Source organism: Astatotilapia calliptera, chromosome 7, assembly GCF_964374335.1.
Source record: "Astatotilapia calliptera chromosome 7, fAstCal68.1, whole genome shotgun sequence".
Classification (NCBI taxonomy): domain Eukaryota; kingdom Metazoa; phylum Chordata; class Actinopteri; order Cichliformes; family Cichlidae; genus Astatotilapia; species Astatotilapia calliptera.
The window spans coordinates 568,256-587,500 of record NC_137428.1 but is presented as its reverse complement, the minus strand read 5'-3'; the positions used below and the strand labels follow the sequence as shown (position 1 = coordinate 587,500).

Here is a 19,245-nt window from a genome sequence, read left to right as displayed (position 1 = left end):
ATTTCTTTAACCATAAAGAATAACTAAATCCTTCAGGACAATGTCTCATCAATGCACTGAACTCACTGTTATCCCTCTAACAGCCTCCACATGTTCTCACTGTAATTTCCCCTCATGAATGAATTTGTGCTGCACTAATGTGAATGTTTGCAGGGAAATCAAACACATTTCACTCGCAGTACTCGAGCTGACTTACCTTTGCTTGAATGACGACTTGTACGCGCTGACTCCACAGATAAGGTATGAAATATGTCAGGCTACGTCAGTAGCGGTTGGTCTCCAGAGTTTCTACTCCACGGCCGTATTTCATACGGGTCCACATTTCCAGTGCAGGCTATTTTCTGCAAGTACCGCTGCTTCGCCTCTGAATGAAATCGGTCTCTATACAGTTCATTCTCTTTTGAGCTGCTTTTAAGCATCTTTCTTGTAGTCGTCGTTCCAACACAGTGTGTTTGGTTTGATTCGTAGACCCCGAAAATGGCGCTGCGCTCCCATAATGCATTGCGGCGTGACGTCAACTCCAAAGCCCTATCAGCAGCTCGTCTTCCTGTAATGCAGCGGTTCCCAACCTTTTTTTGCTGGGCCCCCCTTGTTTTACAAGAAAAATGTTCACGCCCCCCCCGCAGGCACGCACACGTCCTCCACCCACACACGCCCATATTTTGCTCCATTGCGGTTTATTTTACACCTCAAACATTTAGTAAACAGTTAAGCAAATACAAGTAAACTGCAGGTAGTAATAAATAAACCACTAACTCTTTTACGCTGCGTACACGGGTGATTTTGAACACGCAGCTGTTTCGTCCACGTAAACGGCGTTTCGAATCACCGAAAACAGACTTTTAAAACTCCTTTTTTTGCGTTTCCGTGTGGACGAGGAATGCAGAGTTGGTCACGCAGCGTCAAAGCTATGTGCCTTTTTCACGCCACGCTGTGGCCACGTTATTGTTTACAGGAGATGAATTGCAGAATGATAGAGACGAAATACTGTTAATCTGACTGTCTGCAGGTTTACACGCAGTTACTGTCCCTCCATTACAAAGGCAGAGGCTCACGGTGTCATTATTTTACATGTAGTTGTTTTTTCCTGTGTAATAATGTTCAACATTGCTGTCAATACATTTTTCAAAAATGCCTCTCTGTGGTTAAAAATATAAACAACTGTGGGATCCTGTTTGTCCGTGATTTAAACAGCCCAGCGCTGCTCCCAACGCAGGGAAGACCTGCAGGGAGACCTGCCTCAGCACCTGTGCAGGTGAAGCCAAAGGGCAGATTTGCTTCACCATATTTTCTTTGGCTTAGAATGAAGTTGGTTTGGAAACATATTCAGCGATGCTTCATCTCCTGCTTTGCGTTTGTGTGGGCGCCGTGCTAGCAGTGTCCAAGCGGTTTGTTTTTTCCCCCCTTTTCATTCCGCGCCCCCCCTGCAATGGCTCTGCGCCCCCCACAGTTTGGGGAGGTCTGCTGTAATGGATCCTTTTGGTTATAGATGGCGCCGGTGTACGTGGCTGCTCGTCTGTCGCTGTTTGTTTTAATGTTAGTCCTGTCATGTGTCACTCAGGAAACCCGGTAAAGGCCAGGGCTGCCACTATTTGTCGACTAGTCACGATTACGTCGACTATCAAAATCGTCGACGACTGATTTAATAGTCGACGCGTCGTTTGAAGCTTTGTAAGATCACAAAAGACGCAGGAATAAGTAGCAGGATTTAAGAGTGTAATAACGGACTGAAACAGAAGATGGCAGCACTGCATGTACAAGGATGTCAGCTACCGTTAAACCCCGAAGAAGAAGAAGAAGAAGAAGCAGCTGTGTCCCAGAATTCATAGCGCGGCCCAGCGCAGTTTCCAACAATGGCGGCAGCTGGTTAGTTTTAATATTACTCTTATTATTCTTTCTGGGTCACAAAATAAACGTTTAACATATTTTCAGGCGAGAATGTAGCTGTGTAAACCTCAAATATCTGCTCAGTTTATCAGGACACCGCATATTTTCAAAAGCGCTCCGACGTTTTCGGAGACGTCTGTTACCCACTAGCTCGATAGCTAGCCGGGAGCTAGGCTAACTAGAGCCGTGAGAACACCGGACTCCCGGCAAATCGTTTTCAAACCCACCGCCGTCTTTCACTACTCAGGTTAAACATGATATATGAGTCACTTAGATAAATTAAAATGTTATTGTTTGGCTTTTTTTTTAGTATTTTATTTGTTCCTGAGTAAATCAGTTTGTCTGAGATTAAAGTTATAGTTTTTACACAGCTGAATAAACGTCAGACAGACAGCTGATTATCAGAAGTGTGAGATGCTGGAGAATATACTCCAGTGTCCTGTTATAGTTTAGATAGCAAGGAGTTTATTAAACTTCACCGAAACAATCTGCAAATGTCATTAAAATTTAATAAACTATCATCTTGTCTTTATTTTTAGTTAGCACAGACCTGAAACACTTCAAGCTGTAAGCTAATGATAGTTATATAAGAGCAGATGCTGCTGGTGCAATAAGCTGTAGTTTTACGTCTAATGGATGATGATCTGATTAGTCGACTAATTGCAAAAATAATCGGTGACTAGTCGACTATCAAAATAATCGTTTGTGGCAGCCCTAGTAAAGGCGTGGAGGTAGCACGGAAGATCCCCGTTGTCGGCTTGGATGATGCTCCGCTCCTTCGTGACCCCGTCCTCCTCGGCTCCTTTTCTTTGTGGCGTGAACGCAAACCTGCCGTCAGTGACGGCTTATTTCATGCCTGGTGTGACAGAGGGAGGAGCAGGAAACCACAAAACACTTTAACCTCCTAGGACCTGCGTCTACATATGTGGACATTTTGGGTTATTTAGACCAAAATACTCAAATTTGCTCTACATGGGCCTGATGTCCACTTACGAGGACGTTATGCTGCTGCTGTTCTATCAACATTTTAAATGAATATCCTCACATCTGGATATTATTTTCATCAGAAACAAAAATCAGGTAAAAAACAATCTGGTAATTCTTTGTTTTCACATTGATCAGGTCCCAATCAGCCCAAATATCAGAGAGAAATTAAAAACGCTGCTGTGGAAGAGTTCAGGTCTCAGGAGGTTAAACATTTGTCATAAGAGCAGTCAATAAAACGATGTGTTCATTCTGAGCTTCATGAGCTAAACGTTTAACAGAGAAGCAGCGGCGAACGCGTCGTTCCCTCCTGGTTTGTTTCAGTCCCGCCTCCTTTCTGTCTGACGGCGGTCAGCACCTGTGTGACCTCCGCCCGTCCTCTGGCACCTCGTTGATAATCAGGAGGCAGCGTTTCATTTTATCCCTGCCAACATCTTAATCTGCATAAGGTCGCGTTGCCGGGCACGCGTCCCCCTGACTGTGAAATATTAATGAAGCGTTGGCGTGCAGCGCCTTGTGTGCTGATGTCGTGTTAATGAGATACGAGGAAGAAGGCTGAGCGGCCGCAGACGACCTCCATCATCTGATGGAGGATGCTGATGGTTAAAGCCCACAGACGCTGCAGGAAAGCAAGGAGACCCCGCCCACGCTGAGCACTCGTATCTGAGGACGTTGCCTGAGAGTCTCTGACCTGCACGGAGTCTGCTCGCATCACGGCGTCGGACGAACATCAGCCGTGAAACCGTCACTTACATCACAGCCCCTCCCCACCCTGAGGGTCACATCCAGCCTCAGCAGAAAGTGTACTTTATTGTGTACTTTATTGTACTTTATTGAGCCCCGTGGGGAAATTGCTCTCTGCATTTAACCCATTCACTCAGTGAAGCAGTGGGCAGCCATTGGGCGCCCGGGGAGCAGTGTGTAGGGACGGTACCTTGCTCAGGGGTACCTCAGGGTAGCTGTTAAGGGGAATCGAACCCCCGACCTTCCGATCATGGGGCAACCACTTTACCTACTGAGCTATCCCTGCCAGGTTGGCGTGATTAATTATTCAGTATACAACAAAAAGATACACCATCAAAATGAAAAACAGTAAAAAACTCGACTGAACCAGCTTAAAAATCAGAAACAATAAAAAAGTCCAAACTGTGGTTTGCACGCGTCCAGATACGATGGAAAGTCTCTGAAGCAGTGAAACAGTGACAGTGATGGAAACGGACAAATAAAGTGGGCTGTAAGGAGCCGGCTTGCTATTCTTTATTCAGAGCTTCCTCCTCATGGATACACGTCAATAAAAAATGCATTAGCTTTATTGCAGAGCAGGAAGCATCTGCTGCAGGCTGAAGAAGAGCGGGCACTATCGTGATGGAGGAGGCAGAGCAGCTCACTGAAGATCGGCGTTCATCTCCTGCTTTCTGACATCGTCTCACAGCCACAGGCCCACTGGAGCAGCTTTTTCCCCACTCTTATTATTCTTTGTCTCCTTCATGTTTGAGGCACAGGTTTGGAACCACAGTTCCCATGATGCTTTGTCATAAATAAACAGGAAGTACGTTCTAAGAGTCCTGAATGGAAATCAAAACTCTGGCCCTCAGACGGCTCTCGGTGAGTCAGTCGTAGTAAAGATGGAGGTCAGCGTGCTTCTTTTCTCTGAGATTACTGCTGTCTGCTCCACGCTGTTGTGGGAGGAGCCAGAGGCAACAATGACGCATTTACAGCGTCCAAAGGAAGATGTTAGCAGAGAACCAGTGAGATAGGCAGGGAGAATAAGAAAGACAGGAGTACTGGGAGGCTGCAGTGTTGGTCGCAGTGACCATTACGTTTACAGTTCAGTTTGATGTGTATGGCTCCAAATCAAAACAACAATAAGTGAATTCTAAAAATAGACATCAAAGTGAAAGTAATGATGTTCTGACGTGAAGCTTCGTCTGTTCGTCTGGAAGCAGGATTAACTCTGCTCGACTCGGATCTCATCTTGTCCACGTCCCGCTAACAGAAAAGTTGTCCTCGCAGACAAATACAAACATATTTATAGAATAAGCTTCATTAAACTTTAAGATTCATTTAACATTATTTCAACCCTCTAATAACGATCAGTGTGGGAAACATTTTCTTCAGAATTGCAGTTTTATGTGAGGTTAAGGTTTCACTAAAGGAATCATTGTAAAAGATTCAACGGTCAGCTAAAAATATTTAGATGATAACAACAGAAGTGAAGGAAGGAGAAAGGTGAAGACATCAGACTGACAGAGCCGTCTCACTGATGCGTCACACTCCCACGCCCGGAGGATTTCTATCCAGCAGCTTTGACAGACGGGAGTCTTTTAATGTGGCGGGGAGAGAAAACAGGCTGGAGCATCCTCTCAGATACGGCACCTACGTCACCTTCATCATCCCAGCACTGCTTCCGTTTCCATTTCAGAGACTTATTTTTTCACACTGGTCATATTTCATGGCTGTGGTGTAAACACGAACGTCTCCGAGTATGAAAGGTTCACTCAGAGTTCAGCAGGTGGGAGGAAGCACCGTCCTCCTCGTCTTCAGTCTGGAGCTCCTCCCAGTAAACCTGCAGACAGATGCTAACCCGATGCTAACAGCATCGGGTTAGCATCGGCACAGTTCGGCACAGACGTGCTCAGACGTCATGATGAATGAGGCGGGTGCTGTGATGGATGCTGTGATGGAGGAGTAGCGATGGTGCATCATCGGCTTCGTCACCTGTGTGATGCATCGCCGCTCACGGACAGTGGGACACAGAGCGTGTCAGCTGTTCTGTGCAAACAGCCAGACCTCCACCCGTGTCCCCTTTGCGCCACCATCCAGTAGTTTAGTACAGTTTGTTTCATTTTCACCAAAAAAATCTGTTTTTCTGTGAACTGACAGCGCGAGGGCTTCGCTTCAGATTTGTGGGGTCAGAGGTGAGGTCACTTCCTCCCACAGGTGAAGTGTGAGGAGGTTAAAACTGTTTCTGGCCTTCATGAAACACAACAGAGACCACGTCACCATAGACGGCATCTCTTTGAAAGGTTCGATGGCCTTCAGTCCAAACCGGTGGCGCGTGGCGTTTGTTGCAGTGCAACAACAGGTGTGCCTCCGTTTGCCTTTCAGGGTTAACGTGAACCACGTGAGCGCTGCAGGTCTGAGCTGATCGCCTTCTCGAGGCCAGGTAAGCAGCCTGTAGGACCCTGTTACATACAGGTGTGGATGTGACAGGTAGGACTGAACCATCGTTCGTGGTCTGGAGCTTCCTCTGTGAGACCAAACCGAGTCGAGGATCAGGCTTACCCTCCACAGAAGCTCCACGTCAGTGTGGGTGCAGCGTCTTCCTGTACCGGCATCAGCGTCGGGGAAACCGACAGACCCGCACCCTCAACCCGGCTGCGGTGACAGGAAAATGAGGACTACGGCAGGGCAAGTATAACGGCGCCGTTAGGAGGAGCACGGTTTCTCGGGTCGTTCTAAAGATGCTTCTTCATCACTATCAGCTCTTTAACCTCGCTTAGAGCAGGTGGGTCCACAGCATCTGTTACCATGGCGACGTGTCCCTCCTTATAAACGCTGAGAGCAGAGTGAAACCACAGACTCTGCTTCAGTGATGATGTCATCAGTGCAGACAGAGAGGTTTGGTTCTGATTGGTGTGTATGGGGTGGGCGGTACCTCGCTGCTGCTCACCTGTAGGCCTGAAGCTTCTCGTCGCCCCGCCTCCACGCAGCTTTGAGATGAGCTCATCGGCTTATTTCTCCTCGTGTGATCCGACACAGCACTTTATCTCCTGCTGCTCGCCCACCGCACTAAAAACTTTCCCACTGCTTTAATGTGTCTTTCTCAACTCTGAGACGCCGAGGCCGCCGCCCAATTTATCACCTGTCAGGAGGCAAAGACGCGATCTGAGAGGCGTGTTTCAGTGAGCGTGACCTCGTGTTTTAACCAGCTGTTTGTTCCCCTCCATCGCCCCTGCAGGTGTGTACCCATCCCTGCAGTATAAGAGTGCACAGGCTCAGGATGATAACACAGCAGTGACGCCGATCGATCGCTCCGTTGTTTTTAAACAATAACAATCATAAATACAACATAACATAAAATTCTGAGCGTTTCATCAGCGTCTAAAGAAGCTGAGGCTGTTTTCCTTCGTGCTCTGACGCTGAATTTTCAATTCTAATTGTCTTTTTAATGTTTCGCTCAGCAGGGACTTATTACCAACCAGGCAGCAGCACTTTGACTCCTCTTAGTTCACAGATTTGTAGATTAGAGGTGAAGAACTCAGAGGTGCAGCCGACCCGCTGTGACCGCTTCACACGTTCAAGTTTTCATTCTTTGCTGTGACTGAGGGGGAATTTTTAACGTGATGGTCCAGTTTATTTTTGTTTATTTTCATTCTGCAGAAACAGGAGCAGATTACGGGAACATCAAACCCGGAGAACAAACTGACTCTGCTGCAGCCTTTGCTCATGTTCATATCTCAGGGACTAACCGTGCTCTTATACTGAAGGCAGTTTCACTGCCCCGCCCACTTCACATCACTATGGGCTGCCTGCCATGGTTAATGAAGTACGTTGGCCCTGAGAGGCCAAACGGACTGCAACTTGCAAAGAAAACACCACTAATAAGAAAAACGCTGCAAAAGCACACAAAAAGACAATGGAAATAGGAAAAACAGATTTCCAAAACACAAGGTGTCTGGGGAGACAATAACCCGACGGACCAGTTGCAGGAACCAAAACATGCTAAGAATTGTGCTGGGCGACACTTAAAAGAAGTGGAGGATCTATCGGTTTTGTGAGGAAAGAAAAGATGAGAGGTAAGCGTGTTAGCCTGACTATTAGCCTACAGTTCCGTCTTGAGTATGATATCGATCATGATAAAACACGACTACCATGTTTTGGGTTCCTGCAACTGGTCCGTCAGGTCATTGTCTCCCCAGAAACACTTGTGTTTTTTCCTATTTCTGTTGTCGCTTTTCTTATTTCCGTTGTATTTTGTGTTCTTTTGCACCATTTTTCTTATTGCTGGTGTTTTCTTAAGTTGCAGTCCGTTTGGCCTCTCAGGGCCACCGTAGGGAAGTCACTGCTTCACTGGTAGCAGCTTATTAACACAAGCAATCAGAACTAAACCTGTTAATCCGGTACAAAGACGACGTGTTGGGAACGTTTCTGTGACCCGGGGACGGACGGACGCGCTGCAACGTTACAGCAGTTCATTCACTCGTGGTGTTGGCAGTGGGCGGAGGTGGTGATAGAGCGAGGAATCTGAAGCTATCCTCATTCCTGTCGGGCTTGCACTGAAGGAAGCGCTCCGCTGGCGACATGCTGGGTTTTGGGTTGGCGGCGGAAACCCTCCCAGATAATCTCAGAGGCGGCTCAGTGACAGCAGGGTTCTCCTCGCCGTGCTGTCCGTCTTTTATTGATGAGCAGGAAATGAATATTTGAAGGCAGAGCCTCGGTATGAGCGTGACTCTGGGGTAACTGAACTCCTCACGCTCAATTATTCAGGAGCTCACAGCGACACCGAGCGCGGCGCCAAGAACAGACGACACTGGCTCAGCTACGCCTTCCAGAGAGCAGCAGAGTCCAGTACTAAGGCTTTACTGGAAACCAGTGAGTGCAGGCAACAGCTCACGTCATCTCAGTTTGAGTTTTGGCGCTCCTCGCTGCAGGAATCGTGTCACAGCGAGGAGGCTGGGCAGTGTTCAATGATTAGCGTGACTACGTTGCGTTACCGCCACAAGCAGGAGGAGGAGCCTCTCACCAGCTTCCACTAAACATCAGGAAGATCGCGTTAACCACGAGATGCTGTACCAATGACATCATCGGTCACACATGCTGTTTGACAGCCGGACACAAACCAGACCGCACCGAGCTCAGGGGTGTTCTCGTCATTTTTTACTGCTTTTACACAAGAAGTGAAGACGGAGGCGTCTTTGTTGACCCCGCCTTCAAACATCGCGGCATTCCTCAGTGGATCAGAACAAACCTAAACCTCACGCTCGCCCGACATTGCTCTGGAGGGAGGAACTGAGCGATGCTGACGTGCTCGCTGCAGCGATGCTGCTGCTTTGCTCAGTGAGGCTGACTCGTCAGCTGTGACGACCTTTACTGTGTTTTATTTTCTGAGGAATAAAAGTATGAATGTAATTGGTGAGATGCAATGATGTCATCGTGCAGTGCTTCTATTGAGATCTCTGATGAGGAGCGAGGAGGTCAGCTTGGCAGTCTTCTATCTCGCCTCAGAGGCCCCACCCACACGGGACCTCCGCCTGAGCTCAGAACACTTCTCCATGCTGTGATCTCAGTCAGGCGGCTTCTGTGTGAGCACCTCTTTCACGGAAGTGCTCGTTGGCGAGATAGTGTAGCTCGGTGTGGCGTAGGACGCGGATCTTAACGAGCTCTGGCAGGCGTCCTCAGGATTAATGTTCAGGAGAAGGATTAAGGCTATAAAGATGGGCGGGCTTTGCCAGGTGATGATGGTAAGCCCCTCAGTGGCGCCGTGCTCTCTACGTTGAGCTTGCAGAGGTTTGAAGGCTGAGCGTGGATGATGAGACACCGTGCAGCAGAGTCACATGATGCCATCAAATCTGCTGCTGAGTCTCAGTCACCTTCAGGGAGCGTTTGGAGGCGGGGTTTCAGAGAAATAGAGCTTGTCACTTGTTAATGTTTGCCTGACAGCTAACACACGCTTCATGTTCCTGCACCATGTACGTGTCCAGAGTCCCGCCTCCTTTATTTATCGAAGTAAACATAAACGCAGATCCAGATTTCTTTGGCGTGAGCTCCGCCTCAGCAGCACTCTACCGATTGTAAGTGTCTTCCTGACGGACGCCATCATCAGAACAGGCAGGTGTGCTCTGTTAGCTGCCTTTAACCTCTCTCAACACTGGTCAGTCACACCAAGACAATAAAACACGGCATAGCTTCAGCGTCTCAAACGCGAAGCCCTAAATCTGCATTGTTTCTAATGGTCAGCAGGGGGCGATCCAAGACCTCATCTGAGCTCAAAAAGATTCTTTCTGTTAAACTGGTGTCATCATGTGTTGCCACCAGAGGGCGCTCTCTACAGCTCAAGCATCCAGCTGAGCTCAGCGAGCTGATAGGTGTGTGTGTGTGTGTGTGTGTGCGTGCTGACACAAAAGCCTGGATTAGTCACATGTTTGTTTTCTGTGTGTGGGACAGTGAGATGCGCTCTGGGTAATAAATAACCAGGAGCTGCAGCGGGATGCCACCGCCGCTAACCTTCAGTGTCAGGAAACTGCTGAGAGGCCACCTGGGCCTGCCAGCTGCATGCGTGTGTGTTTGTGTGTTAGTAATGTTGCGTGGACACAAACCAATAAAACAACAGCAAGTTGGAGTGAGGTCAGCCAGTTCAGGTTTAAAGTTTGATCGGACGTTCAGCTCTGTGAGGACGTAGAGTCCTGAGGTTCAGTCAGGTCGTCACATGACTGTTAGAGGGCTCTGATTGGGTTTCAGGGTCACACAAATGTTTGACATGGTGATACACACATGCATATGTGTGTGAAGATGAGGAGTGTGTGTGTGTGCCTGCTATGAATACACACCAACAGGCCACAGGAAGGATGCCCTCCTGTGTTCAAAGGTCACACGTTGTGTTTTTGTGTTCCAGTGATCTCACCGCGTTTCCAGCATGTAACCTCACACACATGCAGAAACTACACGAAGCAGTGGCTGTTGTGGGCGGGGCCAGTTGTTATTCGTGTGAAATGATGTGACTCGGTGGTCGTGTGGGGAGCGAGCGTCTTGGAGAGCTGCGCTGAATAAACTCGATTAGACCGATGATTTAAACTGAGAGCGCCGGCTGTTACCAGCAGCACAGTAGCTGGTCAGCAGCTCATCCATCCACAGCATGACGAAGGTCACCGCAAACGAGTCACATCATCTTCATCATCTTCACAGCTCTCGCAGCACGAAGGCAGCATCAGCTCGCAGCGAAGTGTGAGGAATGAGCCCGAGGAGCTGCTGCACCCGAACTGGACACACACACACACACACACACACACACACACACACACGCACACGCACACGCACACACACACACACTAGAACACACACACACACACACACACACACTAGAACACACACACACTAGAACACGCACACACACACACACACACACACACACACACACACACACACACTAGAACACACACACACACACACACTAGAACACACACACACTAGAACACGCACACACACACACACACACACACTAGAACACACACACACACACACACACACACTAGAACACACACACACACACTAGAACACACACACACTAGAACACGCACACACACACACACACACACACACTAGAACACACACACACACACACACACACACACTAGAACACACACACACACACACACACACACTAGAACACACACACACACACACACACACACACACACACACTAGAACACACACACACACACACACACACACACACTAGAACACACACACACACACACACACACACACACTAGAACACACAGTCTCTCTCATTCACCCTCTCACTCTCACTCTCTCCCTCTCTCTCTCTCATTCACCCTCTCACTCTCTCCCTCTCTCTCTCACTCACCCTCTCACTCTCTCACTCTCTCTCTCTCCCTCTCTCTCTCACTCTCTCTCTCACCCTCTCTCTCTCTCTCTCTCTCACTCACCCTCTCACTCTCTCTCTCCCTCTCTCTCTCACTCACCCTCTCACTCTCTCTCTCCCTCTCTCTCTCATTCACCCTCTCACTCTCTCTCCCTCACCCTCTCACTCACACACTCACTCTCTCTCACACTCACGTGTGTTGCAGTTTGTTTTCAGCTTCATTAAATCATCCTACCCAACATAAAGTGAACGTGTCCACATACTTCTGCTCCTGACCGTGCTCTCTCCCCCCTCCTCAGGTGTGCAGGTGCTGGTGGCTCCCAGGCGGCCTTCACAGAAGGTAACAGCAGCACGGCGACACCTGCTGGACTCACACAGCATCACATTTTCCAAACAGAGTAAACACATGGAGCAGAACAAAGATTAGAGCGCCATCCAGTGTCCACAGCCAGCACGACAGCTCCTGTGGTTAGACATTCATATATTTTAGTGCAACAGAAAGTTCCTGATCGGTTCTTGTGAGTCTCAGATCATCGAGGACCTTCTGCTCCACCGTTTCTAATTTACATAAAAGTTTCGGGGTCCAAAGTTTGAAGGTTTATAATGGTTGTTGTCAAGTTTTAGCTTCATGTATCAGAAACATGTGTTTTTGAAACATGGCCACGGTCTTTCACTAAAACTCGGGTAATATTTAAACATGAATATCAGACTAAAGCTGTGCCCTCGAGCTGAATCAGGGTCTGTAGACACATGCATGAAACATGAGTGTTGCCTGATTAAAATATGCAGCAAAAGCAGGTCTGCATCGTCCCATATTTGAGCTGCACTAATAAAAACCTTCACACTGAAGTTTGTAGTTGGATGTAGGTGGATTTCATAACAATGTAAAATAATATTTTTAACATGAAGAAACGTCAGAAGATTCTGATCTGAGTTCAGCTCTGTAGGTTTCAAGACCGGGATGTATTTAAAAATTTAATTTAAATGTAATATGTTCACATTTAGTCCTGCAGTGTCTGACAACACCCAGAATCTCAGAAAGATGATTCTGTTCAAATGCGAGGTTTTCAGAAACATTTCATCATCATCATCCTCATCCTCAGTGTTTGGACACCACACACACACACACACACACACACACACACACACACACACACACACACACACACACACGTTTAGGTTGGACACCTGCAGCTGAGACTGCAGACGTCCTGACTTGCATGATTGATCAGGACACTCACAGCATCAGATGGAATTCAGATTTTCAGGTTCAGAGAGTAGAACCCTGCAGAGTAGAACCCTGTAGAGTAGAAACATGCACAGTAGAACCCTGTAGAGTAGAAAAATGCACAGTAGAACCCTGTAGAGTAGAAAAATGCACAGTAGAACCCTGTAGAGTAGAAACATGCACAGTAGAACCTTGCAGAGTAGAACCCTGTAGAGTAGAAACATGCACAGTAGAACCCTGTAGAGTAGAAACATGCACAGTAGAACCTTGCAGAGTAGAACCCTGTAGAGTAGAAACATGCACAGTAGAACCCTGTAGAGTAGAAACATGCACAGTAGAACCCTGTAGAGTAGAACCCTGCAGAGTAGAAACATGCACAGTAGAACCCTGCAGAGTAGAAACATGCACAGTAGAACCCTGTAGAGTAGAAACATGCACAGTAGAACCCTGTAGAGTAGAACCCTGTAGAGTAGAAACATGCACAGTAGAACCCTGTAGAGTAGAAACATGCACAGTAGAACCCTGCAGAGTCGAAACATGCAGAGTAGAACCCTGCCGAGTAGAACCCTGCAGAGTAGAAAAGTGCAGATTAGAAACATGCAAAGTAGAACCCTGTAGAGTAGAACCTTGCAGAGTAGAAACAGGCACAGTAGAACCCTGTAGAGTAGAACCTTGCAAAGTAGAACCTTGCAGAGTAGAAACATGCAGAGTAGAACCTGTAGAGTCGAAAAATGCACAGTAGAACCCTGCAGAGTCGAAACATGCAGAGTAGAACCCTGCCGAGTAGAACCCTGCAGAGTAGAAAAGTGCAGATTAGAAACATGCAAAGTAGAACCTGCAGAGTAGAACCTTGCAGAGTAGAACCCTGCAGAGTAGAACCTTGCACAGTAGAACCTGCAGAATAGAAAAATGCAGATTAGAAACATGTAGAGTAGAACCCTGCAGAGTAGAACCCTGCACAGTAGAACCCTGCACAGTAGAACCCTGCAGAGTAGAACCTGCAGCGTAGAACCTTGCAGAGTAGAACCCTGCAGAGTAGAAACATGCAGAGTAGAACCTGCAGAGTAGAACCTTGCAGAGTAGAACCATGCACAGTAGAACCCTGCAGAGTAGCACCTGCAGAGTAGAAACCTGATTAATGGATCAGAACGTTTTATGTGAATCGGAGCCGCTTGGTCAAAAACAAAGATCATGGACTCTTTACATGCAGGAAATGGCGAGCGTGGAGGTTAAACATACAGACAACGCCCTGCGTGATGGGAAACGCCCACTGATGACATGCCCTCTGTTTCCTGTATGTGTGTGTGTTAAAGGAAGCCGACGATGCGGCAGGACGTCGTCCTGTCTCTCCGCCCGCTCTCCGTCCCCAGCCACTGTCCTCCTCGCTATTCTCTGACTCACCGCTCGGCTCAAAGCAGCCGCTCACTAAACGCCGCAGGAAGTTGCTGCTGAAGAGCAGCGTGGCGGCGTCCAGCTCCCCCACGGGCCAAGTAGAGGTGGCGCTGCAGCTGTCGAGGATGCAGGAGTCACGGCACCGCCTGCTAACAGATATCTGTGCCCAATACCAGCCGGGAGTGGATAGGCGGCCGCCGTCGCAGCGGCAGGTGTCGCGGGTGTACGTGGAGGAGCGGTCCCGGCTGCTGTACTGCGAGGTGCCCAAAGCTGGCTGCTCCAACTGGAAGCGGGTGCTGATGGTGCTGAGCGGCAGCGCCGCGTCCACACGGGACATTCCCCACGACGCGGCGCATTACGAAAACCGCCTCCCGCGGCTCAGCGGCTACAGTCGTGCTGGCGTTACCGAGCGGCTTCGCTCCTACACCAAAGCGCTGTTCGTCCGGGAGCCTTTTGAGCGCCTCGTGTCAGCGTTTCGGGACAAGTTTGAGAGCCCCAACTCATACTACCACCCCGTGTTTGGACGGGCCATCATCTCCAGGTACCGAGCCAACGCCACACATGCTGCACTGCGCTCTGGCGCCGGTGTGACCTTCAGGGAGTTTGTGCAGTACCTGCTGGATGTGCGGCGGCCCGTGGGGATGGACATCCACTGGGAGCCGGTGAGCCAGCTGTGCAGCCCATGCTTCCTGCAGTTCACCTTCATCGGGAAGTTCGAGAGCCTGGAGCGTGACGCCAACTTCCTGCTCCGAAGCATCGGGGCGCCGGCTAACCTCACGTTCCCGGACTTCAAGGACAGGAACCCACTGGCGGAGAGGACATCCTCCAGCATCACGCAGAAGTACTTCTCACAGCTCAACGCCACCGAGCGGCAGAAGGTCTTCGACTTCTACTACATGGACTACCTGATGTTCGGGTACCCCAAGCCCTTCAGCGACCTGCACTGAGCCACTGCCGCGCTCAGCATGTTTGGCTCTGTTAACGTGTCAGAGGGGTGGGACAAGCTGAGGCTGCGTACCTGTGCAGGTGTGAGAGCTCCAGACTCAGAGACTGATTTTTGTGTTTGTGTGTTTTTAACGACTTCTGTGAAGTTTGTTGAGCCGCGTCCTGCAGAGAGAAGCTGTCAGATAACGGCGGGAATCACATGGATGCTTCCGGGCTCAGACGCCGTGATGTCACACATTGACAACTTTGAGTCAATTGCTTGCGACGTTGAGGCATCAGCCAATCAGATCGCATTTAGCCAAATCTGCTCCAAACGCAGCTGTTGGCGAAAGAAGCTGAGGTGGTCTGCACAATTGCGGAGGAGGATGAGGAGATGAGCCGATGTGACCTCTGACCTCGGCGTTGTGGCAAAGACACGGTCGAGATGCTGTTTAATAATTTTTTTAAATCAGTGAATCAGGCACAAAAATATAAAAATGTTTTTCACAAAAATGTCATTTTATTATTTAACCCGACATTATGACAGCGAACAGGAAGTATGATGCTGCGGACTGACCGAGCTCTGGATTATTTTAATAAAGACCTTAAATCTGCTCGGGTGGAGGAGTGGCTCAGTTGATCATTTATGTACAGTCTGTTTAAAGCAGGAACAGGAAGTGAGGTAGGAGGTGATGCTGCAAATGTGTTTGTGGTGATTTTCAGACGACCTCGAAGCCTTAACACTGCCTTCTCACCTGTGACCACAATAAACGAGACACTCTTTGAACACCTGGAGACTCGCCTCTTATTCTGATACTCACAGGCTGACCTTTGACCTTTGTGCTCAGGTCTGGGTGTAAATAAAGTTTAGCTCCCCTAACATCACCTGCAGACCGTCAGATTTGTTATTATTCACCTGTATTTATTCATCACTGACGCTCTGCCTGTGGACCCAGTTGGACCCTCTAGTGGCCAGTCCAGGCCTGGGAGCCTCATGTTTGATAGCAGAGGCCTAAGCTTGGTTTAGATTAACCTGGGTAACTTCAGGCTTAACCTGGTTTCTATACAGATAAATCACCATGGTAACTTAAGATCAAGATTAAAGATAAATAGGTATGACATCACCGCCTACTGACCAATCAGATCTCCAGAAAATACCATTTTTGGACGATCCCTCGGACCTCTGAGCTGGAACAGCAGGTCTGTTTTATCACCGTGCGATGTCTCATGTTTCTCCGCTGATCAGTGATTTTTAAAAAGCCGTTACCTTAGAAACAAACAGCAGCATCTCATCACTGAGCGCGCTCGGAGATGAGATAATGAAATATAATTAAAATGTTTACTTTGGCGCTGTTGAGCACCAGAGTTGTGATCTGTGGCGACGAGCTGGGCCCACGTTCTCCGACCCAAACAGGAAAACTGAGTTCACACGAGAATAAATCTGAGCTGACTTAACGAGTGACATTTAAAACGAGGCGTCACACTGTGACTCACAGGATCACCACCGGGGGGCAGAGTTTGACCTGTGTGTGCACCCACTGTTATCATCTTCAATGCCAACACAGAGCAGAGCAGCTACCTGAACATTGCTCCAACAGAGGTCCATCATCTTGTTAATAACTTTACCCCCTGTCACTGCGTACGACTCTGGATACTGTAGCTCTGGTGAAAAATAGACTTAAATCAGAAGTACCTGACTCCTTTGTCTGAATTTCTACGAACATTATTGCTAAGGATTGTCTTATTGCATTGGAGTCACACTGGGTTAAATATGTACACTTGGGTTTTAAGGGGTATTTATTATTTTCTTCTTTTTTTTGGGTTGTATGGAAGCCCCAAACGCAATTTCATTGTTCTTGACAATGACAATAAATAAATAAATACTAAATACTAATACTAATTCTCAAACACGTAGCGTAAAGCAGACGACTCGTTAGTTTCAGTCAGGTTTCAGAGCTCATCACAGCACAGAAGTGAAGATGAAGGTTGTAATGTTCTTATTCCTCTATGAATAAAACATCAAGAATTGCTCCTGGTGCTAGCTTCAGCTAACACCCAGTCTGTTTATTATTCTTTCTACAACGATCGCTTCTTCTTCTGTTCTGTATATCTTATTGATTCCAGAGCGCCCCCTGTGGGTAGCTTCAACAATAGCAACTATCATTACATCCCCTTTCCAAACAGGTTGGTGTTATAATAAGCACAATTCCAAAGAGAACTGTTACTCTGTAACATCTGAACATTCTTGTCTAACATTCAACATGTTATAAATTGTGCAACAAACTACATTCAGTAGTGTTTTTTTTTAACCAAAAGTTGTAGCACAAGTCAAACAAAATAAATCCAAATGTATACCTTACATCGTCCAGAATGAACCAAATGAATCCCATACAGCCCTCAAGCACATTAGAACTCTTCACCTTTGACAACTTGAACAGTCAATAACACATTATAACTCAGCAGGTCTCAATTAAGTGTGAACAATTACTATTCTAAATGAATTATTATCCGTTATTTACTTGTGATTTATTATTATTATTTTTTAACAATTCTTTACCACAACAGTTCACACTTGTTCTATGAGCCTCTCTGTAGGTTCCTTAGGTCTGGTAGACCTTCTCAGTATCTCAGACATTGGGGAAGGTGAAGGAGGCTCACTGTGGTGCTCAACAGGGTTAGCACCTCGTTGTTCAGTTCCAGTCTCTGTGTCCTGATGTTTAACATCCTGTCTTTAACAGACTTCTCCGGTTTCTTCTTAACACTTGTCCATTCTCTGTCTGAACAGCAAACGATCTGGGCCCTACTTCGCTGAGAACTGTTGCTTTTTTGTCCCAGAAATCTGGACCTGCAATCCTCACAACATCTCTTTCCTGAAGCGGTTCCAGACGCCTTGCAGTTTTGTCATAGTTCCTTTTCTGTCTGTGCTTGAGTTTCATTCTTTTGTCGGTCAGCTTGTTGTCATGTGCATTGTCATTTTCCTTGGAAATGTGTGCAAGTGTGGTGCGGAGCTTGCGATGCATGAGTAGCTCAGCAGGTGATCCCCGCACTCCAGGGATGAAGCTCTGTAGCTTAGCAGAGCCAGGTAAGGGTCGGTCTTACTGTCTCTTGCTTTTTTGAACAATCTCTTTACTATTTGGACTCCTTTTTCTGCCTGTCCATTCGCTTGGGGATACAAGGGACTAGAGGTGATATGTTGAAATCCATATTGTTTTGCAAAGTCACTAAATTCTCTACAGTCATATTGTGGACCATTGTCACTGATGACACACTGTGGAATTCCATGTCTGGCAAAAAAGCCCTTCATGTGTGTGATGACTGACTGTGCTGATGTACTGGAAAGCTGTGCCACTTTTGGATAATTAGAATAGTAGTCAATCACCAAAACATAGTCCTTGCCATCCAGATGAAATAAATCCGTGCCTACCTTTTGCCATGGTGCAGTGGGTAGGTCTGCTGCCAGCATTGGCTCTTTTGTTTGTTTGTAGTGATGTTTGAGACATGTTTCACATTTCTGTATCATCTCTTCAATATCCCTGTTGATGCCTGGCCAGTAAACTGCTTCTCTCGCTCTCCTTTTACATTTCTCCACTCCAAGATGTCCTTCATGGATACGCTGAAGCATGTCTTTCTGCATGGATTGAGGGATGACAATCTGGTTTTGTCTCAGCACCAGCCCATTAGCCATGCATAAATCAGCTCGCACAGAGTAGAACCCTGGACAGACTCCTTTTGACCACCCATTCTGTATAAGGTGTGATACTTTCTGCAGCACTGGATGCTACAGGTTGCCACTTGTCTTTGTTCCTTTGGAGCAGAACTGCTCCCAAGCCATCTTTTGAGGCATCTGTTGAAATTTTTGTTGGCTTTGATGGATCAAAGAATGTCAAGACCGGCTCTGTAGTTACAGTTTCCTTCAATTTTTTCCACTCTTTCTCATGCCGGGCCGTCCACTCGAACACTGTGTTGTGCTGTAGCAGCTCCCTTAGGCATGCTGTCGTGGAGGTAAGATTAGGAATGAACTTACCCAGAAAGTTGATCATCCCCATTGCTCGCAAGACACCTTTTTTGTCAATGGGTGCTGGCATATCCAATATGGCTTGTACCTTTGACTGATCAGGTTCCACCCCTTCACTTGTAACCTTATCTCCCAGGAAGGTCATCTCTGAAACACCAAAGAGGCACTTGTCTCTATTCAGTTTAAGTCCATTCTTGTTAACTCTCCACA

General features: G+C 47.6%; 1 protein-coding gene across 5 annotated transcripts in view; it reads left to right on the top strand.

Annotated features, from left to right (window-relative positions):
* LOC113024999 (carbohydrate sulfotransferase 8-like) overlaps positions 1-15,807 on the top strand; it is a 44,225-nt gene extending 28,418 nt beyond the window's left edge. For 3 of the 5 annotated variants that reach the window (XM_080304032.1, XM_080304031.1, XM_026172315.2), the window contains exons 3-4: positions 11,776-11,816; positions 14,018-15,807. In XM_080304032.1, the coding sequence (XP_080160158.1) occupies positions 11,776-11,816; positions 14,018-15,043 (1,067 nt within the window). In that variant the 3' untranslated portion in view covers positions 15,044-15,807. Of the gene's footprint in view, positions 1-10,776; positions 10,816-11,775; positions 11,817-14,017 lie in introns of all 5 variants that reach the window. The other 2 variants (XM_026172314.2, XM_026172313.2) reach the window with 1 other exon arrangement.
* The last annotated feature ends 3,438 nt before the right edge of the window (positions 15,808-19,245 follow it).